Source organism: Trichoderma virens, assembly GCF_000170995.1.
Source record: "Trichoderma virens Gv29-8 chromosome Unknown TRIVIscaffold_83, whole genome shotgun sequence".
NCBI lineage: Eukaryota > Fungi > Ascomycota > Sordariomycetes > Hypocreales > Hypocreaceae > Trichoderma > Trichoderma virens.
The window spans coordinates 786304-809598 of NW_014013666.1; the positions used below are offsets into that span (position 1 = coordinate 786304).

The 23295-nt window shown below is 47.2% G+C and overlaps 12 protein-coding genes across 12 annotated transcripts; 6 read left to right on the forward strand and 6 right to left on the reverse strand.

Moving 5' to 3' along the window:
- Positions 1 to 565: 565 nt before the first annotated feature.
- On the forward strand, positions 566 to 2213 carry TRIVIDRAFT_231372 (uncharacterized protein; the record flags this gene model as incomplete). The annotated part of the gene is made up of 3 exons (XM_014098359.1): positions 566 to 659; positions 721 to 1034; positions 1096 to 2213. 3 exons carry the CDS (start codon positions 566 to 568, stop codon positions 2158 to 2160), a joined length of 1473 nt encoding a protein of 490 aa, XP_013953834.1.
- A 35-nt stretch (positions 2214 to 2248) lies between these two features.
- On the reverse strand, positions 2249 to 3250 carry TRIVIDRAFT_58309 (uncharacterized protein; the record flags this gene model as incomplete). Its single annotated transcript, XM_014098360.1, has 1 exon — positions 2249 to 3250. One exon carries the CDS (start codon positions 3248 to 3250, stop codon positions 2249 to 2251), a length of 1002 nt encoding a protein of 333 aa, XP_013953835.1.
- A 921-nt stretch (positions 3251 to 4171) lies between these two features.
- Positions 4172 to 6458, reverse strand: TRIVIDRAFT_156714 (uncharacterized protein; the record flags this gene model as incomplete). Its single annotated transcript, XM_014098361.1, has 3 exons — positions 4172 to 4402; positions 4473 to 4994; positions 5049 to 6458. The coding sequence occupies 3 exons, from the start codon at positions 6456 to 6458 to the stop codon at positions 4172 to 4174; spliced, it is 2163 nt and encodes a 720-aa protein (XP_013953836.1).
- A 569-nt stretch (positions 6459 to 7027) lies between these two features.
- On the reverse strand, positions 7028 to 7390 carry TRIVIDRAFT_203741 (uncharacterized protein; the record flags this gene model as incomplete). The annotated part of the gene is made up of 1 exon (XM_014098362.1): positions 7028 to 7390. The coding sequence occupies one exon, from the start codon at positions 7388 to 7390 to the stop codon at positions 7028 to 7030; it is 363 nt and encodes a 120-aa protein (XP_013953837.1).
- Positions 7391 to 8585: 1195 nt separating this feature from the next.
- On the forward strand, positions 8586 to 9208 carry TRIVIDRAFT_46478 (uncharacterized protein; the record flags this gene model as incomplete). Its single annotated transcript, XM_014098363.1, has 2 exons — positions 8586 to 8712; positions 8766 to 9208. Coding segments are annotated over 2 exons (570 nt in total), but the record flags the coding sequence as incomplete, so codon positions are not given.
- A 901-nt stretch (positions 9209 to 10109) lies between these two features.
- On the forward strand, positions 10110 to 10829 carry TRIVIDRAFT_224861 (uncharacterized protein; the record flags this gene model as incomplete). Its single annotated transcript, XM_014098364.1, has 1 exon — positions 10110 to 10829. One exon carries the CDS (start codon positions 10110 to 10112, stop codon positions 10827 to 10829), a length of 720 nt encoding a protein of 239 aa, XP_013953839.1.
- Positions 10830 to 11284: 455 nt separating this feature from the next.
- TRIVIDRAFT_224862 (uncharacterized protein) lies at positions 11285 to 12132 on the forward strand (the record flags this gene model as incomplete). Its single annotated transcript, XM_014098365.1, has 2 exons — positions 11285 to 11770; positions 11824 to 12132. The coding sequence occupies 2 exons, from the start codon at positions 11285 to 11287 to the stop codon at positions 12130 to 12132; spliced, it is 795 nt and encodes a 264-aa protein (XP_013953840.1).
- A 1087-nt stretch (positions 12133 to 13219) lies between these two features.
- TRIVIDRAFT_156681 (uncharacterized protein) lies at positions 13220 to 14681 on the reverse strand (the record flags this gene model as incomplete). The annotated part of the gene is made up of 5 exons (XM_014098366.1): positions 13220 to 13459; positions 13524 to 13620; positions 13719 to 14326; positions 14378 to 14453; positions 14527 to 14681. 5 exons carry the CDS (start codon positions 14679 to 14681, stop codon positions 13220 to 13222), a joined length of 1176 nt encoding a protein of 391 aa, XP_013953841.1.
- A 309-nt stretch (positions 14682 to 14990) lies between these two features.
- Positions 14991 to 16793, reverse strand: TRIVIDRAFT_193511 (uncharacterized protein; the record flags this gene model as incomplete). Its single annotated transcript, XM_014098367.1, has 5 exons — positions 14991 to 16006; positions 16056 to 16308; positions 16373 to 16545; positions 16613 to 16690; positions 16757 to 16793. The coding sequence occupies 5 exons, from the start codon at positions 16791 to 16793 to the stop codon at positions 14991 to 14993; spliced, it is 1557 nt and encodes a 518-aa protein (XP_013953842.1).
- A 1673-nt stretch (positions 16794 to 18466) lies between these two features.
- On the forward strand, positions 18467 to 19810 carry TRIVIDRAFT_111686 (uncharacterized protein; the record flags this gene model as incomplete). The annotated part of the gene is made up of 2 exons (XM_014098419.1): positions 18467 to 18674; positions 18737 to 19810. The coding sequence occupies 2 exons, from the start codon at positions 18507 to 18509 to the stop codon at positions 19727 to 19729; spliced, it is 1161 nt and encodes a 386-aa protein (XP_013953894.1).
- Positions 19811 to 20147: 337 nt separating this feature from the next.
- Positions 20148 to 21023, reverse strand: TRIVIDRAFT_46430 (uncharacterized protein; the record flags this gene model as incomplete). The annotated part of the gene is made up of 1 exon (XM_014098368.1): positions 20148 to 21023. One exon carries the CDS (start codon positions 21021 to 21023, stop codon positions 20148 to 20150), a length of 876 nt encoding a protein of 291 aa, XP_013953843.1.
- Positions 21024 to 22476: 1453 nt separating this feature from the next.
- Positions 22477 to 22689, forward strand: TRIVIDRAFT_122009 (uncharacterized protein; the record flags this gene model as incomplete). Its single annotated transcript, XM_014098369.1, has 1 exon — positions 22477 to 22689. A coding segment is annotated over one exon (213 nt), but the record flags the coding sequence as incomplete, so codon positions are not given.
- Positions 22690 to 23295: the final 606 nt, after the last annotated feature.

Consider the following 23295-nt stretch of genomic DNA (forward strand, 5'->3'; position numbering starts at 1 on the left):
GGTATATTGAGGATAGGGATGTACTAATGTAGACATCGCGTAAACGCCTATAAGTTGGTAATTGATTGAAATAATGAGTTGACATAGCCGTGGATGATCAGCTCCACCACGGCCAGCTTCCGATCAGGAACCACGATTGAAGACTAAGAAAAAAGAAATACAAGAACCTTGACATTCTCTGGAGCCTCCATTTTATTAGTCGAGAGTTAAACCGGATTTGAGACCGTAGAAGTGCCAAACCCAGACCGCCGGAAATGCGAGCGCTGGATCTACTGCAGGTCAGCGGCTGGCACGTGCGACCATCATCTCCAACAAGTGGCTCGTCGATCATTGGCGCTTCCGATATACCGAACAGTGACAGCAATACGGCAACTTGGTGGGATTTTTGTCGAGACGCTGCCAGAGAACTGGCGTTTCTAAAGCAGAATTAGGTGCTGACAAGGCTGCTAATTGCATCAATAACGGCTTACAAGCAATCAACTAACGTGCATTGAGAATAGGTGGCTGGAGCTGAGCAACTTCACCATCATTTACCCGCGCTGCTTCGGCCGTGTTCCTGCATGAGATGAAGCTCAACCACAGGCACGTGGTCGCGTTGCAGCAGGCCATCGGAGTTATATCTTCTGACGTGCCCCAGGAGCAGATCCTCCAAGGCTCAGGTAAATCAAGCCTCACTGGAGATTCATTCAACCGCCATCATGCTGACTCGCGCCATGGTAGCGGGCGCCTTCGCCCAGGGCTTCGTTGCTGCTGGATCGCATCTGTCGCCTGTCGACACTTTCTATCCCTCTGGGCTCAATGATACGTCGTACATCAGCAACAGCGCGCTGGGAACCTATGGAGGCACCTACAGTGCTCCCGCCAACAAGGCGTCGCAGGGCTCTCCGTTTGGCGTCTACGACTACTGTTCTATGCCGCACCCCCGTGTGAACGAGTATGAGCTGCCTAATGACCGTCACGCCAAGCTGGTGTATCTGGAGTATCTCCAGCGTCACCAGAGGCGCACCATGTACAACCTGGCCCCAGGTGGAGAGGTAAGAGGCTACTATACTGTGGCCGAAATGAAGGGACGTCAGCTCGCTAACTTCATGACAGAACCAACCATTTGACTGCTCCAGCTTTGAAGCCTTCTTGTACGGCAGCCAAGTCCACGGCACCAACGGCATTCAGGTCTTTGCCGGCGTTTACACGGACCCGAGCAACCCGTTTGTGGATGCTCTGCCCTACGTCAACTCGACCTGCTTCTTCCCTCAGCTGACCACTGGCGGTTTTCTTGATGGTGTCCAACACGGCAAAGATCTCTGGTCTCTGTACGGTGGAAAGCTTGGTCTCATCCCATCCATCCCCAACGACAAGGTCTGGCTGCGATCCAGCTCCTCGCCTCTCACCCAGCAGAGCGCTGGAGGCGTCCTGCGCGGTCTCTGGCCGCACTACTCTGGCGCTGTGCCTCTTCACCAGCAGCCCGGTCCCGACACCGTCAACAACGGCTATGGCTGCAATGCCAGAAATGCCATTCTGTCGTCCATTCAGTCCACCGACGAATGGAACCAGCATCTCAGCGTGACAGCTGAGCTCAGACAGTCTCTGGGAGACATCCTCGGTGCCACTAGTGGCGCGTGGCAGAACACCTTTGACCACTTCTCCGACAACTTCCAGGCCCGACTCTGTAACGGATACAAGCTCCCATGCAGCTTCACCGACTCCTCCAAGTGCGTGTCTGAAGGCCAGGCCGAGGAAGTCTTCCGTGCTGGTGACTGGGAGTGGAACTACTACTGGCGCAACAACGCCCAGGCCGTGAAGTATATCCAGGCCACTGAGGGTCTCTTCATCGGCGAGATCGTCAACCGCCTCGAGGCCGTCCTGAACAGGAAGCAAAAGTATGTCTATGCGCACACCTTCATCCACGATGGTGACATTGGTCCTGTTTTGGGCGCTCTGGGAATTAACCAGCTGCGATGGCCTGCCATGGGCTCCAACGTCGCCATCGAGGTTTGGGAGACGATTGAAAAGTCGAAGAAGGCTTACTACGCTCGCGTTCTATACTCCGGCCACACTCTGCGCAGCATTCACGGCACCCTGGACTGGATTCCGCTGAACCAGCTGATTGACATTCTTCAGGTGTATGTGCCAGAGGATATTCTTGCCCTTTGCAACTCGTAGAGGAATAGATACTGCCTTACTTAGCTACTTTCATAATACAATTGATAGGCGGGTATTGCCATTACCTTCAATTTCCGCATCCATAATGTCAGTCGACAAAAATTCCCAGCGGAATACTTGCAGACACTGTGTAAACGCCAAGCCCAATCTCATGCATCATTTTGAGATTGCCAACAATACTAAACAGCATGTAACCCTCCACCGAAGTGAGTCCTTTTTCTTCCTCCAGCCACCGCAGCATTTCCCAGACAGCTTGTTTAACCACCGTGTCGCGATCGTTGCCCGTCATAAGCGCTCCGTGCTCTCCCTTGCTGGCAACGCTCACCATCTGTTTCACCCTCTCGGGATTTGTCTCATAGTGAGGGCCAGCCAACTTCCCTTTGCCCTTGATGACACTTAATCGCATTCGCGAGCGCATCGTCGTCTCCAACGCTGTGCAACAGATCTCGCCGTCGCCTTGGGAGAAATGCGCATCGCCAACAGCGAAGAGTGCTCCAGGCACGTTGACTGGGAGAAACAAAGTTGAGCCTTCACCCAAGTACCGACAGTCAAAGTTGCCGCCTATGTCGTTGCGCGGATATAGAGCAAACTGCTCGCCTTCCGCTGGGGCCACACCCATAGTACCGTAGAATGGCTGTCTTGGGATGTGAATACCAGGCTTGAACACTGCAAAATCTTGACCATTGGGAAGATCAAAGGTCATGACATGAGGTCCGGGTATTTCGTCTTGCAATAATCCCATTCCAGGGATAACAACAGTCCATCCCCAAGTACCAGTCTGCAGTTCAAGGATCTCAACCTTGAGAATGTCGCCAGGTTCGGCTCCGTTTACATAGACTGGACCGTTCACATAAAGTTGCCCTATGAGCTTCTCCAAGTCTTTCGGAGATTGTATGTTTAATGCAACAGCATCTGCTGTGGTCGACTCTCTAGTGAGGTTCACGAATCCAGCATGGGTATTGTCAAAGCTCACTTCGGTGCCTGAGTCAACTGTGAGGGACGGCTTGTGATCTTTGGAAAATGTGTAGAATGTATTATCCGACCCATAATGGACGTGATGTATAGTTTTGGCAAGGGGTTTCCAGGCCATAGTAACAAGTTGGGTGTATTCAAGGAAGAGGATTTCGATGTGTAGGTGTCGTCGCAATTATCCTGGGCCTCGAACCTGCCTTTATACCTTCAAGCGTACTTCCGTCTCTTCCGACAAGTGCTACACTCATATTCTTTCCTTTATCTTGGGCCTCAATTCAAATGCATTTCTGCTTAGCGCTGACAGGGGAATAAGCACTCGATCTCTGTGGCGGTGGAGATGCCAAGAGACCATGGTCAGAAAGTGGTAAGAAATATACCCAGTTCCTCCAATGACCATACAACATTTGGTAAAAGAACATCCATCTTACTATTCTGTAGATTGGAGACATAAATTGTCTATAGAATTTACTAAGCGATATACTAGGAATTTGCCTTTCGAAAGACGTTCGCGTCTTACTTCCTCAGATGTTCCGCTATGTAGAACTTTATCATTTGATGGGACTCCAATTAATCACAACGTATAAGACTTAACAATGACATGCACACGTAATCACCGACAACTTTCACCGAGGTCAGATGATGAAACGAAGGCGGGGTCACAACACGGTGAAGCCCAACTCTTTTGCACCGCATCACGACGCTTTGTTCGATATCTGTCAACATGTCAACTAACTATGAGGCAAACATCAAGAGTAACTCAATCATTCTAGCACATTTACTAAATTAACTATTCCAAGTTGCATCATAATTGAAGCAAATTGATGATTTATTAATGCGTAACTAGTACATCCTCTCCGCATTCGCGTTACAGTTTTGGAAAAACCCCGTGGGAAAACCAAAACCGAGAGGCAGGACTGCGAAACAATCAAGATCCGAATCCAACAATTCAGAAGATCACGGATTATGTGACTCCACAACCCAAATTATAGTAAGCAAAGCGGAAATATTGCGATGGGAAACAGGCTACGCCAGTAACGGGTCACAATGAACTCTTTTGCAAATCTCTCAAGCTTTTCTTCAGACCCTGGACTTGCAAAGTCAATTTCTTCCGTCTGACAATCTGTTTCTCAGACTCTGATCCAATTCGAAGTAAGTCTTCTTCGGAAAGTTGAGAAACAGAGTTTGGACAGAAAGCCTTCGGCAACGGTGCGATGACGTGGCGCTCGATGACTTGTCGAGCCACGTTATCAACAAAAGTCTTCATTGCAACCTAAGAAACATTTTTGTCAGCTCTTGATACGACTAGTTAATACAAGAGCCAATACTTCGCGGACTCTCACCTTGTAGTATGCATCCAGTTCTGTGATCGCCTCGTTGCATGCCTGCTCATCCATATCCACAGTAATACGAGATCCAATCGCAGCAATGAACTTCTGAATGTCAACTTGGACGTTACTTATATGTAATTTCCCGTGTGAATCTCTCTCAGCAGACACAGCTTTCTCCACGGCTCTTTTCTGTGCATCCAATCGAGCTTTCTGGACATTATCTGTATAGTAGTGGTTATACGTCAGTGGGCTGCGTCGCTCATCTTGCACGAGCTTTTCTAGCTCTCCGAGTGCGTTCTTTTCGATGTCCTCAAGCCATTCTTGCAACATTGCGTGGACTTGGGTTCTCATACTCTCCTCGGGAATGAGCCTTTCGACGGCAAGCTGGATCCACTCCGATACTATATTGAGAATGTTGTGAAGATGTGATACGGCAATGGTAGGCCAACGGCGCGATTGTTCGTGAAATAATTCGGCCAGCAGCGCTGAATTATAGTTTCCAGGTAACTCTTTCCCTTTTGTACGTGAATATGCCTGTATTGAGCATTAGAATGATGCCACTTAAAACGAATAAGCGGATAAACTGACCTCTTTCACCCATCGCCTCATTTCCGCTTTGCTTACTATAATCTGAGTTGTGGTTTCACCTAATCCGTGATCTTCCGAGTCGTCGGAATCAAATATTGTATTGTTAAGAGTGGGTTCGACTTTGGCTTTTCGCCTCTGTCCGGATTCCCGCATGTAATTTGCAAAATTGGTGTTCGTTTCTTGCACGCGTGCTCGTAGCCTTGACGTATCGCTCTGTGAGAAGAATGCAGTATCAATGCTATGGTAATTCCCATCAAGCGCCGCCTGCAGGAGCTCATAAAATCTCATGCTAAGGCTTGTGAGGAAAGTTCTAATGAGATCTGTCGTAGGCCTAGCCGCGCCGAGAGATCTAAGCTCGGCATCCCTCTCTGTCAACAGTTTCTTAATCTCCTCTCGCACTTTGGGCAGTTCTCTCTCTATATGGGTATCAAGAAGTTCTTGAAGAAAAATTCGAAGCTTTTCTGCGCCAACACGGTTCATATCAAGATCTTGATTGACCCAGGCAGGTGCTGAGAAGAACCGACTCTCTAGGTTCGACCGTGCAGCCATAGTAGGGCATTCTTTGAGCTCAGCAGGACTAGGATTCTTGAGGAGGAAGAAGCCAAGTTTGAGCTTAATGTTGTCTTTATTTTTTGCCACAAGTGCAATTTTGGCTTCAGAGCCACGGTTTATTAAATCAGGCTTTGTGATAATTCCCACGGTCCTTTGACCAAGAGGATCATGAGTCCTCGCCAATTTGATAATAGGTTGATTTGCCATGTCGTTGCTTGCCTGGAGAACGGCCAAAATTATTGTCCGGGAGCTCTGAAGGTATGATGTGACCATGCTGTGTACCGCTTCGACATCTTCCTCGGTTTGCTCTTCATTAGCAACGGATATGAGCCCAGGTAAATCCACCACACTGAGGTGTAATCCAATTGGGCCGGCAACCTCTATTCGAAGCACATCGAGAGAGAAAGCACTAGCGTTTTCGTTTTCGCAGTATCCGCGAATATTCATCAATCGCGACACCTCTTGAATGACACTAGGTAACTCTGACATATCCTTCAGTTCTTTGCGATACGCAGAGAGCGTTTGCTGAGCTTCTGCCGTCCGTGAAATGTGCGGCCTAATGCTAGCAGTAATGGTAGTTGACTCGCATTCTGTATGCCGAAGATTTATCTCGCTGGGGAATCTGGTACAAAGCCCCTCTTGTCGAGGAAATGGTATTCCGGTGACGCCCTCCAAGACCGAGCTTTTGCCTGTTGACTGGTCTCCGCAAACGACCAGTGCTGGGAGGGAGATCAGATCACCGACACCATGTGCCCTGATCTTTTCGACCTGGTTCAATCTTTGGCTAGACTTGGAAGTCCGGAGGTGACTGAACTTCCCATCTGGAGGCTCTTCATTGCTCTGTGCGGACGTGGTCATGGTTTTCTAGGGCGAATTGAATACCGGGGACGTTGATTTGTTTCGAGTTTGCGATATGCTCCTCGTCGAGCCGATTTTAAATGCGAGGAATAATCTATATTTATACTTTTCTAGAGACCAAATTATGAAGTATGGTTGGAATGCAATACCCATGGTATGATATGGCTGTTATGTTATTGAAGCCTTTTCCGCTTCAGGTCACCTGTTTTAAGACATTATCTCATTCCACAATGTATATCATTAGACATTTCTCCAATATGAAATGTGAGATGCAAACGGGATTCATGACAGCATTCCATCAATGTATACACGTTTTCGGTGAAATGAAGTGGTGCCCTATCAAAAGATGGGCTGCTGACATTCCGTCCGCAAGCGCTCATGATCGTAATTCAAGCATAGAGTATTAAGGGAAGATTGTAAACACGTGACATTCAACATTTCACTTATGTTGTATTCCATAAAGCAAATCTAAAGGCACCAGATAATATTCATTTCTCTATCAACAATATGTTGCCTCCTTTCCAGTCTGTCAAGTCCGTAATGGATAGTTCTTCTCTATGCCATTCAGCTTATCTGCCCCAGCCAGCTTGATTGTTCGTAGGGTCAACTGCTGTACCTCGTCTGCCCCAGCCAGCTTGATTGTTCGTGGGGTCAACTGCGGTGTCGCGTTTGCCCCAGCCAGCTTGGTTATTTGTGGGATCCACAGCGGTATCTCGTCTTCCCCATCCTGCCTGATTATTTGTAGGATCAACAGCAGTACCACGCTTTCCCCAGCCTGCCTGGTTGTTGGTGGGATCAACTGCTGTACCTCGTCTGCCCCAGCCTGCCTGGTTGTTTGTAGGGTCGACGGCAGTATCGCGTTGTTCAACTGGAGCAGCGTCGACAGCGCCTAGAAGAACCAGACCAAAAGATAGGAGCTGAGAGATCTTCATATTGATAGAAGATTGAAGACTTTTGGGGATGGATTTTAAAACTCGAAGATGATGTTTTTGTAAAGATAAACAATTGGTTAAGTGTCCAAAAATGGAATCAAGTTTGAAAGGATATATGAGTAGCTATATTAGATTCTAGCTATTAGAGTGTTTCAGTCCCTTTGCACGTGGATATTAGTCCGATTCATCATTGAGTAATTACTATATAGGAGAATCTAAGTGAGAGCACACACTCTATTCGGTTTAGTTAGTGTATCATGTTACAATTGTATTTGCTGACCAATGTTGATTCGCAAAGTATAGTCTTACAGACCAGGCAGGTGTATCGTTATGATACGTTGCATCATGCGCATTCTGATCTCTGCTTCCTGGCGAAAACTTGAATCTCCTCATTCTCTCGAACACTCTGGGCCAATGATTGCCGAAATCTGCGAGAGAGCATGCATATGAGGTTACACATGCAACTCTGACAGTAGAGGAGAAAATGATATCTTACAAAGGAGAAAATAACTAGGGTAATATCCAAAATAGCCTCGCAGCATTAGTGCGCACCTTCAAATCCTTCGTCTCGATGAGCATGGGGGTAGTTCAACTTCTCCACATCCCCAAGTACTAGCGAGACTCCGTAATGCATGTGCCAGGATGATCAGAATTTACCTGCTCAGCAAACCTGGGCGTTATTCCCATAGTGACCATTCGAAGTCACGCCTCCAATCCAATGTAACCTGGATCTATGCCGTCGGCTAGCTTTGACTATTCCTTCTAATAGTGACCATGCTACATTGTAGTCATGAGTTACGGGCTACTATGTTCTAAGAGCTAGTATGTGAAAACTATCGGCTTTCGAGGTTCAAGTCCTTCCTACCTATTCATTTCTCATTCAGTCAGCAAGTGGTATTGTGTATAGGATAAGCCGCCGATATGGCGCCCAAAACTTCTGAAGAGTTTCATGATGAAGAACATTTGCTACGGGATGATGAAAAAGATGATAGCCACCATGAGCGACCTTCAAAAGACGTATCACGAGCAAAACTATTCCCATATTCCATTGCGCTCAATGTTGTGCTACTATTAGCACTTTCTTCAACATGGACAATTTCATATCGAAAATTCGAACAGCTAAGGCTCCTAAATGCAGTTTATTGTTAGCAACTCTTCATGAAATAGTCAGAAAACAGAGGTTCTAACTTTGCCAATAGCTCCAGCTGAATCTGCAATCGAGTACAAGACAGTGGTCTTCACAGGGGGCTTACATGGTGATAAATCTGCTTACCAGGGACACTCTGACGAAGTCAATGAGAGATGGAATAGTCTTTTCAATGGTATGTGAATTCCTATGGAGAATGGTACCATTGGACTAAATCGCAACTTGAAGACATTGGCATATCTCAGATTCCAGCGGCCATGGCAGCTCGACTTCCCAATGCCACAACACCAACTGCCCACGACCCGAACCTATACATGGTTGAACTAGACGTCTTCCATCAACTTCATTGTCTTAATTTCATGCGCAAGATTGTTTATCCAGAGGTCTTCAAAATAGATCTAACATCTGGCTCGGAAGAGGCCGAGGACAATATCTATCATCTTGAGCATTGCTACGATCAGCTAAGGCAGTCCATCCAATGCGCATCAGATGTAGGTACTATCTACTGGGAGTGGAGTGAACAGAAGCAGAAGATGTTTGGGAATCTACGAACAACACATACGTGCAGGGATTTTGAGAAAATTAGAGAATGGGCCGCTCGGCATAGATTAGATGAGACTTTTGATCAGTTTCACAAGGTTGAAGGGGCACCAATTCGACAATCAAAGTAGTTGTCTTCGTAGTCTCCACAAACAAGCTTAATGTTCGAATCGATAAGTTACGGATTCTATGCGTGCTGTAAGGAACGAAAATGTATCATCATGGGCGCATATCTCTAACCCATGTAATTTGGCTCGAACATGACAAGTGGCGATATTACAAGACAACAGTAGAGCAGCCCTTGATTCTAGTCTGACGCAAATTAAGCAGCCTTAGGGTATCATGGCTTATCCCATGGCTGTATGGGGAAGGTATGTATGAAGACATGCTTTGTCACTGCATCATCTTCAATATGACCGATACACTTCTCACTTCCTTTCCACCTTCCTCAACTAATGCTTAGAGGCGAAAGATAACATCTACAAGTACTGTGTAGTCGTAACAACAACGCAATCATCTGAGCCATGTGAACAAGCTTTTGGACATGTAACGTATCCCATCCAAGTCTATCGCTCTCCCAAATGTCGGCGCCCAATAATATACGATTGCCAAGATCGAAGAATCTCATTCCTAGGATTTTATACGAATTATTAGCACCACTAGTGCTCGCGCTATATGCATGTCAGCACTATCAATACATCCAGCCTTACGGCAATTCAACTTTGACCTACCAAAATAGGAAGGAATCTCGGGTATCTCAACGGTCCCGAGCTCTCCGCATGTTTAAAGGATTCAACCCCACACATTGAGGTGTGAATACCATCCAGGTGGGCCTGATTCATGTGGCCAAGCGTTGATTTCTCTGAGTTACATCATATCCTAAATTTATTATCCTAGATCGCTCGCTTAACCAAGAGCCGACGCCTTTATGTGGCGGTGTATACCATATCCCAGAGAAGCCTTGCGTTATACACCACTTTCACCATCTGTTGCCTCTGGCACGCATTTGTCTACAGCTGCAATAACTTCACGATGGATCGACTTCGCGAAACTGCTCTGTTCATCAAGACAAAGGCATCCAAGCAAGAATATGCTCAAATTGAGGGCAATGACAGTGAAGAGGCCTTGCTCTATGAAACCACTTCAACTGGACGACCACGTTGGCGCCTGGTTCCTTTCATCTCATCATTTTTACTTGGTGCATTGACTGTGGTGCTCGCACTTGGTATATGGCAAATCCTCATCGCCAACAACCACCACACAAGGACAAATCGACCTTTTCCTAAGATTCGCGAAGGCACAGATGATAAAACGGGACTCCCATTGAGTTGGTCTCATGGCGACTGCGGCAATTCTCCCACCGACGCGCAAGCTCTCGGTTGCCGATACAGCATCGTGTTGCACTCTTGGCTTCCCCAGGATTGTCTTACAGATGATGATATGGAGGACGAAAAGCTCATGTATGAAGGCCGTAACTGGCCGTATGAGATCAACGGCAGAAATCTCACGATGGATGAACTTCATCTTGGTGACTATGGTCACTTTACTACGACATTTGACTGGCATGTTGTCCACTGCATGTATGTGTGGAAGAGAATTCACAGGGTAGCTCTTGATGCGAGTCAAAAGATTGACTCATACACGGCCAATTTTCACCATACAAATCACTGTGTTAAGATGATTGGAGGTGATCCGGGCGGTATGAAGGACTCTGGAACCAAGATTTTCGTCAAATATCCCGTATGTGCTTAATTTACATAAATATTTCATTATGACGTCAAGTAAATAGTTCATGAAATCTATAGCTATATCATCTGTGATTCTTACTCTAACTGAAGATTGACTTTGATGGTAATTGAACACGGAAATTCGGGATGATCATGTGCATACTAGCTTACTGCAGATCCCCCTCCTTCGTATGCACATCTACAGGATTTAGACTAGGATGCATATGTATCTTCTGACAGGGTTAATTCTGAGCAATATACCTCGATTAGACTAGTTAAGAATTACACATGGGGAGGGGGAATATGCATTCCTCTCTGATACGTTGCATCCTCTAGGCTGATGGAGTGTGGTATCACTCAATATCCACCATTCTTAGAACTCGCTGGATACCAACTGATCATAATTTTCTTAGAATTAGATGTTTTGATCGATTTTTGAGATTATTGGGAGTAATGGGTGACAGATGAGATAGAAACAGCATGTTTACGTCCAAGAAACCAGACGCTGAATACAAACGTCTTACCGAAGGCGATGATTCAGATGCAGGAGAAAATGGGCAATCACAGACAAACAAGCGCCTGAGTCTTCTAGAACAGTCATTTAGAAGATTCAGCGTTATTCATGCTTCGATCCTTCTGCTAGAAGTGATTCTTTGTGCTCTCCTTGTCTTCGGCTTCGTTGCGTTGGATCAGACAAGGCGGACACTCGGATCAAAATTCTCTCTTGATGGCTTGTCACAACTTGGATCGTATAATACTTCCGTGAGATTTCAGAATGGTTCCAAACATATGGCTGACTCTCAAGATGCCGATGAATATTGGAGAGATCTTCTCGGTAGCGGAGGAGTGATATCCTTGAATACAGAATGGGCTCGAAGCCAAGGCCTGAGGCCGTCAGCCCAATCACCAACAGATCCTTCCCAGAGCATTTATCAAGTGGACGTGTTCCATGCGCTTCACTGCTTGGTATGTCTTCTGTCCTTTATCTAAATACAAGCTGAACTGACCAGAAATTACAGAACTCCATCCGCCAAAACCTCATGTCCGAGACGCCTCCTCCATGGGATGAGACACACATGCTTCACTGTCTTGACTATGTTCGCTCTCAACTACTTTGCCATCCTGACCTGACACTTGTCACTACCAACGATTTGGAGGAATTTGTACTTGATGAAGTACATACATGCCGTGACTATAGTGCAATGGTCGACTGGGTACATAGACATCGATGGGTTGAATTCCCAGAATGGCTAAAGACGAAGAACGCGAAGAACCACGGCCACGAGGCAGCTCATAATCACTCGACGGCCGAGAAACTCAGGTCATGATCACTCATGATTGCGATAACCAATGTTTATCTCTTTCATTATATTTATTGAAATTGGAATAAAATAATGCAGAACTGCTGTTGTCTATACAAAACATCGCTCACTGTTGCTCATATGACTAAAGATCTCAAACAATGAGTCTATTAAAGTTACACCCAATGGCACAAAGCTACTGCAGCCATATTTTAAACTGCAGCAATTCCGTCATCTTGAGTAAACGCCTTTGCGCCGCAGTCATCACAAAAAGAATGTGCCTGGACACATGCGGTGCATTACAGTCCAAGCCCGAAACCGCGCAAGTCCGCAAAGTGCATCAAACACCGCAAACACCGCGAAACACCGCAATGTTGCTTCACTATGACGCCCTTGTATACAAATCGAATGTCTGTTTAGAAGAACAGCTCATTCATTGTCGGCTTTAAATATGCACATTATGTAGTATAACCTTTGTAGAGACGTTGATTTGATTGTTGGTGAGGCATTAGATATTATCCCTGATTATTTATCTTGACACATCATCCTTCCTGAATCGTGTAGATCATCCACAACTTCCGTCTATATCCTTTGGGTATGTAGCCACATGTAATCATTGCCATAGCAACATTGGAAGTTATGGTACCCAGTAACACATTTCATTGCATTACGAGCAAAATTTCTTGCTTCTCTAAAAGGGAAAGGTATGTCACTGTGCAAATTGTCAGCGCAACAAAATTATACCAGGAGTCAATCGGGTACATACAAGCGCAAAGCCACCGCTTCCCAACAATTTTCAATGTCTCCTTCAAGAGCTCAAATTTCTCTAGAGAGTCCTTTGTTGGGGACTTATGTGCTATCCTCAAGTGTATCGAGGCAACTTTGTATATCAGATGAACAAGAAATGGGCTGGCGATATCACAGAGGCGTGCCTCTTCTCCCTTGCGTATAGTCAGAGACATATCTATGGTTGCTTGCGAAATGGTAGCACTCTCAACGGAGAGTTGTGTATCGGAGTTACTCATATCCTTGTCAAACGACGAATAATCAAGCGCGAGAATTCCACTACGCCATTAGTTCAGACATGTATTAGTAGAGGGCGTGGGGATTAGCCCTACGCATAGCAGACTGCAGTTTGGCTGCAGTACTCCAATCGCCTCATGGATGCCTCGATATTGGAGACATTAACGAGCGCGAATATCGTGCGTCGCAATTGGGCAGTCTCGTTCGATTGCTCAGAGACATGATGTAGAACCTGGCTAAGCAAGTGCGCGGCTTGTGCGAATCGCGCAAACAGCCCCAGGTGGTAGCTATTGGCTGTTGCTAAAGTAAACGTATGATCATGATTGCGCACCTGTTGGCGCCACTTTAGAAACGCACCATTACGATGGCATGGAATGACACGCGTAGTTACTCACTCCCGATTCCCACGCTTCGTCATCTGCGGGCAAATAGCTCTCCAAGTCCGCATCTGGAGTAATGAGATGCCGCTTAGGATCACTCAAGTTGAGATATCTAAAACAGCATCAATATCATACTATTCCCCGAATAGAAAACAGCAAATGCTGGGAATTGAAAAGGGCCCACAGCTCCTGCATATCCATTTTACATACCTATCAAGAACTAGAATTGCCCACCAAATTCGGCGGCATTCTTCTTCCTCAATCCACTGAGCCTGTGTGGCACTTGACGAAAGAATAGACTTATCAATACCCAAGGCCGTTGCATAACGAGCGCAGGATCCTACGGAGAGATAAGCCGCCGGGTAGATGCTGTGACCTAGCTCGTAGAGTGCAATAAGAATAGCAGCCTGGAGAACTAGGACAGAGAGCACCCCGGAAGTCTCAATCTTAAAGTGAAATAGCTTGACGGTTTCGTACAGTGGCGTATTCCATGTCTCCACGCGTGTGCTGCATAGCTTCATAGACAGCACGAGCAGGAATAACTCGGCTCGTTTATATGTCAATCGACTGAGTATATTTGAACAAAAGTGAGGTTTCGATATAATCGGCATCCATACGTGAACTGACTTGAAGAATTGATCAGAAGTAGTCTGAATGTCCAGCACACTTCCAACCAGATTAGCAATATTGTCTGTCACAGCCACATCTGTGTTGACCACAGTCAACTGCGCTCGGTAAAAGACGTCAGGGTCCAGAAAGCGCTCTGCGATAAAGCTGGAGTTGGCAGAAGGGAAAGGCAACTGGCGCACGCCCCCTTGCTTCTTCTCCGTTAGGGCAGCGGAAGGCAGGTCAACGATGGATTTCTCCACTGATGTAATCGCCTTGATGCGGTTCTTCAACTTTTGTCTCTTCCGACGACCTGGGTAGTTACATGGAGCATTCTTCCTACAAAGCGGTTACTAAACCTTGATTTGTTACATCCTTGCATACGCCGCAGCCGAGGCCGAGAAAGACTCACTGAGAGCAGAGCGTACATTTCGGGTACATCTTATCGCAGCGGCGTTTCGATTGACGGCATGTAGCGCAAGACCACCGTAAAGCCAAAACTCCGGCATTGCCTGGGTTGGCCAAGGCTCGAGGCCCTGGTGACGGGCTTTCGTTGGAAGTGGACATTTTGCGGTGCAAGAGTGTAAAGAGAGCGGACTTATAATCAGCGGCGTGGGGATGTGCGGGCTTATAAGCTGAGCTACGTTGAAGAGCCGTGGCTAACGGTGATTACTATTCAACTCGGTTTAACACGAGGCGTGAAACCCACAATAACTGTAGATTGGTAAGAGTATAAAGTGGCTAACAGGTAGTCAATTACTGCTAAACAATTGAAAGGAATTAAAGCTGGTATATTCAATCTTGTGACAAGGCTAATAAAAATACAACAGCGAAACTGCAAATACCTCCATCTTCTCGATATATAAACTTGCGACGCTAAAAATGGCTGATCATTTCGCTGATCCGCTCGGCAGCGCCCGATCTCCTCTTAACCTTCAACATAATCTCAGACGCCCGAGGAATTAAGCTGTTGTGGATTTTCCATACCTTCTTCGGGTCTTCCAACTCGAAATCGAAGAGAGTAATGAGCGTGGCAACCGTCTTGCTGACCTCCATCTTTCCAAGGTTCATGCCGATGCACTTTCGCGAGCCAGCGCCGAATGACAGGTCCACGTAGTTCAACTGCTTCATGCGGTCCTTGTAGTCTTCCTCGGCCTCTTCGTCGGCTTGCAGCCAGCGCTCGGGCCGGAACTCTTCAGCATCCTCACCCCAGACCTCCTTATTTCTGTGGATAACATAGGCATTGAATCCAATAGCAGTACCGGCCGGCACGACCGAGCCATCGGGAAGCGTCACACCTCCAGTAGGAACGTAACGCTCCTGGGCGAAGCAGTTACCGGGCAGGTATCGGAAACACTCTCGGGAGACAGCCTCCAGGTAAGGAAGCTGTCGGGACTCGGCATAGGGGACTGGCAGCTGCGAAAAGTTGGCATTAAGGATCTCGTCTCTCAGACGGCGGAAGACGGCGGGGTGCTTCAGCGAGAGGTAAAAGATGGAGCGCAAGCTCGCCGCAGTGGTGTCAGCGCCGGCAGCGACATTGACGAGCATGTAGGAGAGAATACGGTAAATGTCGACAACTTCAGGGTGCTGCTGCTGGGCCTCGAGATAGCGGTCCAGGAAGTCGGGCTTGGATGGGTCGTGGCTGTCTTCGCCCTTCATGCGCGCCATCAGGTGTCCAAGGCAAATTCCAGTGACGGTTCCAAACGATGGCGGGCCAATTCGCATAATCGGGTTCTTGTCGAGGAACTTGTCGAAAATAGGGTTCATGCCGATTGTGACGAGATAGTCGTAGGCCTTGTCCGAGACGTTCAGGGTGCCATCGAAATCATGTCCCTTCTCAAGATATCCGACCGCTTCACTCCATGTAGTCTTGGCGACCGCATCCATTCCAACTGTGAAAGTCAGTTTGATTCAAATAACATGGCTTAAACAAGATCTTACAGAAAAGCATCCATTCAGCAAAGTCGAAAGTCTTTCCGAACGTCTCGTCGCCAGCGAATCGTTCATCAATTGCTCGGCACAGAGTCGAGAGCACAGAGTCGACGTGTGGCTCCATCGGCGCGACGCCAGGAGCAGAGAAATACTTTGCAATTGGCTTCTTAATCCGAGCATGTTCTTCGGGGCGACACTCTGAGAAGATGTTGAAGTAGAGCTTGCCTTCAACCATTGCCCCACTGACTCCGTGCCAATCGGTCTATAACATGGCAACCAACCGTCAGCCAATGTCCACTCTTGCAAGATATAATTCTCAGACTCACCTTTCTCCAAACTCCCTGAGTGTCAAAGCATGTCTTGATCAATGAGGGATAGTCGACGTCGATATAATTTGGGCCCATGCGAACAACCGGCCCGTACTTGTCGTGGAGTTTCTTGGTCAAGAGGTGCATATCTCCTCGATAGGCATAATACATTCGGTAGAAGTTGGTATAGGCTTAATATCGCCTAATGTGTTACTGATGTGACTCTTCTCTTCTTGAGACACTCTCATCCTCACTTACATGCGAGAAATGGGCCTGGGTATTTCCTCAATGGTGAAATTAGGTACGAGACAATGCTCCAGAAGACATACGTCGCGACTGGAAGAAGTACGAAGAGCACTACTGGCCGCGCAAACGTGGCCGGGCCATCTTGAAGGAGCCCACCACCTTGGGCTGAATGAGGAACAGAATTATTGTCCATGGTGGTTGATTTCCATGAGATCTCGGGCTGCTCTGACAGTACCAAGACAACCTACAACGTCGGTGCAGTTATTATGGAAAGACTTCCAAGAACATAAATGGGAAACCTCTCTTAGCAATTTACAATGCAGACAGCGTGAATAAGTGCTTTCAAGCTTGCCTATAGGGGCGGGGGACCCCTCAAACATGGCATTCGTATCTAAAAGAGCGGAACTCGCAGTTCAGTGCGATCCACAAGTCTACGGACAATCAACCAACAGCAACAAGCTATTACGGATAAATTCTTCAGGGATTCTGTTATCCTTGACTCAACTCCAAATGACAAAATATCTGATTTGTTACACCCTTTTCTCAGCTGTGGGGGCAACGTCAACCAACAACCTAACCAGTCCCCACACTGGTTTCATCTATCGACAACGGAGAAGCATTTACCCCCCGTACTCCGTACAGCTCTTTCACGTGGAAGATCTCAATAACGAAAAGATCCTTGGGGTTTCCTTTTTCGACGACTTTATTCATGCAAACTTATCTAACTCTCCCTGAAAAAAAAAATCGAATCGAAGTTCGCGTAAGAGCAAATAGGGAGACTGTTGTTGGTTCAAACACCCTTGTTGAATGCAGCCGTACAGTAGTGCTTCTCCGCAGTCAGGGGATGATCACCCTATGCGAACTTAGGAACTGAAGAGGAGAGATTAATAACCTATCAGATTACAATTTCTCGCCTGACATTCTTCCGTCTTTTTCCTGCGTGTTTCCGACTACTTGTTTCCGAAGATGTCTATCCGTTGCTGTGCTCATCAGTTGACCAAAGCCCATAAGGCTACATAGAATAATATCATCTAGATATAACCCGGGAATCGGCTACCGTTTACATCTTGGAGTGATATGCTCCCTAGCTCCCTTCTCGTATATCTCGTTCCGTGCTGTGGAATGGCCGACTGGTCTTGCAAATTGCAGGTCGGCACCTCCTAGTGGCCCCCACGAGCCCCTAACACCCGCAGACATTGTCCACTATAACCCGCGGATATGGAGACTATATTCAGCTAGGCTTTTACAGGGTTTAGAACAGTTTAACAGCCGTTACGTTCTCCGTACAAGTACAAGTATGCGACTTTTACATAGCATGATAACTAAACAAAGGTCTCTTCAGCTGCATGGAGTGCCTGCACTCAGCTCCAAGTGTAGTTCCTCGCTTGGCTTATATCCCTGTTCAAATGAGAATATTAGCCGGGGTCTGACGGCTCGGTTTCCTGTTTGCCGCGGCCACCTATGCTCAACTAGGCAATGGGTGCATGCTGGAGTTGTTCCGGAGATCGCAGGCATACCCCCTGATCAGCATTTCTGCCCTAATGAAGAAGCCATTGCCAGAGAATAAGCAGACAAATAATACCATGAGATTTATTTTTATGAATTTTTTTCAAGTACCTCCCTTTCTGCCACTAAGCACGTGTACGTAATCGAAATATTATTTCCTAGAGAAGGGATCTTTGCTGATCTTTACTCTTTATATTGCTCGTATCCAACCAAATACCGTCTGCGTTGTTGGTAACGGGCGTAACCCCAGTTGTAACCGAAAACCCATGGCAAGGATGTGGCTCTTGCTTCAGAGATTCAAAAACATGCTCCCCTTCCCAATGAAGAATATTCCACTACCAACAAGCCCTTCTTCCGCATCAACTTGGTTGGAGTAGGCTGTACGCCGCCGACATCAGCCATGGCAAACCAATATCAGACAGGATTGGGCGGAGATGCGCCTAAGATGCTGGCTGTGTTATGGTCGCTTACCGCGCTGGCGCTGGTCTTTGTCATTCTCCGTTTGTACACCCGTCTGAGAGTTATTCGCGCGTATGGGTTGGACGATTACTTCTATAATGCCTCTTTTGTACGTGCATTGAATTCCGATCCGAAATATGATTATGTATCCTTGAACTCACTCTTTGACAGATTACCCTTTTAACCTACGACATTATGATGACGATTGCGTCGATGTATGGATTCGGCCGAAATATCGACGACGTTATCGCCATCAAGGGCCCTGTCGTGGGAATGGAATCCGTCACGAGGGCGATACTCTACTCTGCCATCGGGCAGACCATTCTCGTCTTCGGAACGATCCTTTGCAAGACTTCCATGGCTTTCTTCTTGATACGACTCGTTCCGGATAAGCGCAATCAAATCATTATTTGGATTCCCAACTTCTTCCTGGCAACCGGCATCATAGCATCGCTCTTCGTCTTCTGGTTTGCGTGTAGACCGACCGCTTTCTTGTGGGATCGTCGAATTCCTGACGGAAAATGTCCTATTGACCCAGGCCCAATCTCAACTTACGCAGGTGCCTGGTCTGTTATAACGGATTTTTGGTATGCAGCCTTTCCCTGGTACCTTCTCTGGAATATTCAGATGCCGAAGCGTGAGAAACGCATTATTGCGGCTTCTTTGAGCTTGGGTATTATTGCCGGGGCTTGTGGCATTGAAAGAGCCATACAATTGAAGTACCTGGGCAGCCCGAATTACCTCAAAGACGTTGTCGGCATCATTATATGGCATGCTGCGGAGTTTTGTTCGACCATGGTCTGTATCGGTATTCCTGTCTGTCGACCGCTTTACCGAGACTGGCTAGAAGGCTTATCAACTGCAAGAGGAAGCAGCGGTACAGGAGGCGGCAGTGGATGGTTGAGAAATAAGGATCAGTCGGGGGATGGCGTGTTTTCATTGCATACCATCGGTGGATCTGGGCCTCGAAGCAATCCTGCAAATCCAACGGGAGATGAAACTGTGGCTGCTAGGCAGAGCACTACCAGGGCGCGAATCACCTCCGACAACACCAGCGAAGAGTCAATCCTTGACGCAGAAGCTAAAGAGCGTGCAAGAGGCAATGACAAAGATTTGGGGATCAGGGTCAAGACGGAGTTCAAGGTGGACTATGATAGGAATTAATAGCAGCGTTGGTTGAGAACTAACTTTACTCAAAGGTTAGAAGTAATGATAGAATAGAATAAAACCTTAATTCACCAAATGAAGTTAACTCTAGATATTATAATATTACCTGTTAGGTCAAATATGCGTCACCGTTTGTATGATTAGTTTAGCCTTCTATTCATGATTTATATACGAGATTCCATAACGAGCTAGATGTCCATAGATGTTGGTATTCAACCTTTTCGAATAGTAATCAGAGAAGTTCTGAAGGCAGCCGGGAGATTATTTGCATTGCTAAGGAGAAAGAGAGCTATCGTTGATACATAGGCGAGGAAGCTCATTGGGCTATTTTATGGAGTTCAGAATAACTTCCATTCTTTGGCTATATAAGCAAGTATAGTAAAACACATGACATGGAAACAGGATTACACTCTCTTTATGCCTCTTCGGTCTTTCCATACATCTTGATTGACGCTTCGTGAAGATGACGCCCCATATCCCTTTCCACAGGACCATCCTGCTGGATACCCATCTCAAAGAGAGTTTTGACTCGCTTTACAGTCTCAGGCCAAGTACAAGCTCGAACAAAGTCTTGCATAGATGAAAGAAGGTCCGTCAAACGAGGCAGTCCAGCACGATCATTGACAGCGCGCTTAGTTTCCAGCAGAGGCTTGCGATCAAACCCAGCCAGTCGACGAGCAAAATTGTCCACAAAGGCAGATAACTCTGCGTCTTTGATAGCACGGTTGATGTACCCATACTGAGCAGCAGTCGTGGCATCAAAGTCCTCGCCCCCAAGGAGAATCTCCAAGGCTCGTGAGCGGTTAACCAGGCGAGGCAGCCACTCGATTCCACCACCACCACAATGAACGCCAGCAGCGGCTTCTGGCTGCGCAAATATGGCTTTTTCAACGCTGCCAAAGCGCATGTCGCATGCTAGAATGAATTCACTGCCATGGCCGCGAGTGCGTCCACGAACCTCGGCAATGCTCACTACAGGAAGACGTGCAAGACGAAGCACAAAGTTGGCCCAGTCAAAGATGGGGGTAGTCTCTTCGTCATCCGTCTTGTCTTCACTCGGCACCAGGTCCCAATGAGCGATGAAATAATCTTCAACAGAGCTATCAAAGACGATGACTTTAACAGCACGGTCGTTTTCGAGAATTTCAACTAGCGTACGCAATGCGGCGTAGGTCCGCGGCGTAAAGAGGTTCAATAGCGGAGCATTGAATGTAGCTCTCCAGTATGCTGAGCTGACCTTGGTGAGCTTCAAGACATCGTCATACGACCACGGCTCTGCGACGTAAGGCATTGTGTCGTTGATTGCGAATGAGTGATTAAGAGTTGTTTAAGATGGCAATGGTTTTGACTAGGGATTTGCTTCTCGTTCAGGTTGGAATGCTGAACTGTGTTGGCAGCATACATGTATTCAGGGCGAACATAGCATTCTTTTATATATTTTTTATGTCCGCTTTTAAAGACTTATAGTTACAGACTCATCTACCTAATACAGTCGTAATTCTTATGATGATAGGGTTAATCTTGCTTACTGTATCAACCTTATGGAATCATCAGAACTCTGCGGTGTCTAAGCTTTCCGCTGCGGTGGATCAGCGGTCTTTCGGTGTTTTATGGGTGTTGATTTTTCTCCGCACAGAAATCAGGATTCGGGACCAAAGATGACCAACGCTGTTGAACATTTACTCAGCGCGTGCTTGTCTTTACGTTGGGCCATGTAGCCACGACCAGTAAAAAATTATTTCAGTTGCCCTTCTAGGGATCAGAGACTGACATAGGTTTGTTCATAGCTGATTACAAGCCTTAAACACATGTGCGCTCAGAAGACGATGCATGGGTTAACCGCATATTGTCATGACAGAGTTATTCAGCATCGAGTATACCATCCATCACCATCAGCGGAACACCTTGGAGAGCCGCCGTAACACAGAGCAAGAACACGAAAGACGGACTCTGCCGTCTCATCATCCCGCCTCAGCTTCAGAAACCGACAGATTGCGTCATGCAGCCAGGCTCACACGCATACCGTAGTGCACATGTAGTCAGCGGCTAGCACACCAGATTTCCATTATTGTACACGGGCCATTCCGCGTTGCGATGTGTCGGATCGGGTCGAATCTGAAATCACCCCGAACCTCAGCTATCTGTGCAGATTGGGTTCCCTGTATGTGCGTCCGAGCGTCATTCTTCCTAGTGAGCCTTGGCGTCGATTAACGCGATCTGCTTGCCGCCCATGGTCTAAACGAATCCAGTCTTTTGCTGATTCTCAGAATACCTGGAGTGGGGCTGGCTTACATGTAGTTGCCAAGATACATGTATTTCTGCTGCCTCTTCTTCACCACACGTGTTTCACGAAGCGCCTCTGAAGTACGTTTCCCTGCTTTTTGCCTCGCAGCCAACCCGCCTCATGGATGGGTGGCGCAAGGCACTCTCGCGATTGACCCCTTGCGGTGTTCTGTGCCGTTGATTGGCGACAAGTTGGCAGTTATCAACACACATATGCATTTACATACCCAATGGACAGGGAAGTGCATGATGTTGCCCATGATTGGGCACGAAGCATGGAGGCACAGCATCTCAGCCACGGTCAGAGGCTGCATATATCCCGCCCTGTGCCCGTCCTATGGCTACGCGTTCGGCATCATGATCAGTAACAGCCAAAGCTTTAGTGTACAGTTTTGAGGATGTTTTTTCTTGTTGGCTTCTTTGGCCTTCTCAGCCTCCCAACTGTCCGCGCGGATGGCTGGGATGACTTTTCAAATAATCTCGCGACAGACCTGGCACCGTTTCTATCCCTCTTTGGTGAGCAGATCACGAAACAATACCTCAGCGAAAGCATTACTACAATCGACTATTTCATATTCGCAATGGCGCCCATGGGCATCCTGACAGCGGTAGTCTCCGCGATTCGCGTGTGCGGGAGTCCGTCGCTGCGCGCCTTCATCGGCAGAGCACAAGAAGGAGGGGGGAACGCTGAAGCAGAGCTGTGCTCCTCTACGAGCAGGGATGTGTGTGAACTCTACAACAATGGCGGCATTGCACGAGTTTTTGGACGGCCAAAGATACTCGAGATTGTTTATGATGCGGAGGCTGAGCACAAGTTCACTGATGGGACGGCGGGGATATATACCTTTCGAGAATTCGTTAAGAAACACCCAGAGAAATGGAGCGGACCACCAGACGACAGCGAATCTATCGCTGATGTGTTTGCTCCAAATCTCTCTCTCAATGTCGGAATCAAAAGAAAAACCCCTGCTGTTTTCTGGGCAGTCGCTATAACTGGCATGGTATTACAGGCTGGAGTTTTGGTCTTTGCGGCCATTGTAACATACCACCTGCACTGGGAGAAGGATGGCAGTCATCCAGAATCGTATGCCTGCCCGCTGACAATCATAGGAACTCTTCTTTTGTGCGGCGGCATCTTTCTTTGTGCATTTCTAGTGGGACAGAGCACAAATGAACGAGTGTTTCGCAAGACCCAAGACGATCAAAACAAGCAATCGACGAAAGAAAACCTTTATTGGGTACAGCCTGGAGGACAAGTCCTTGGGGACCAAGTCTTTGAC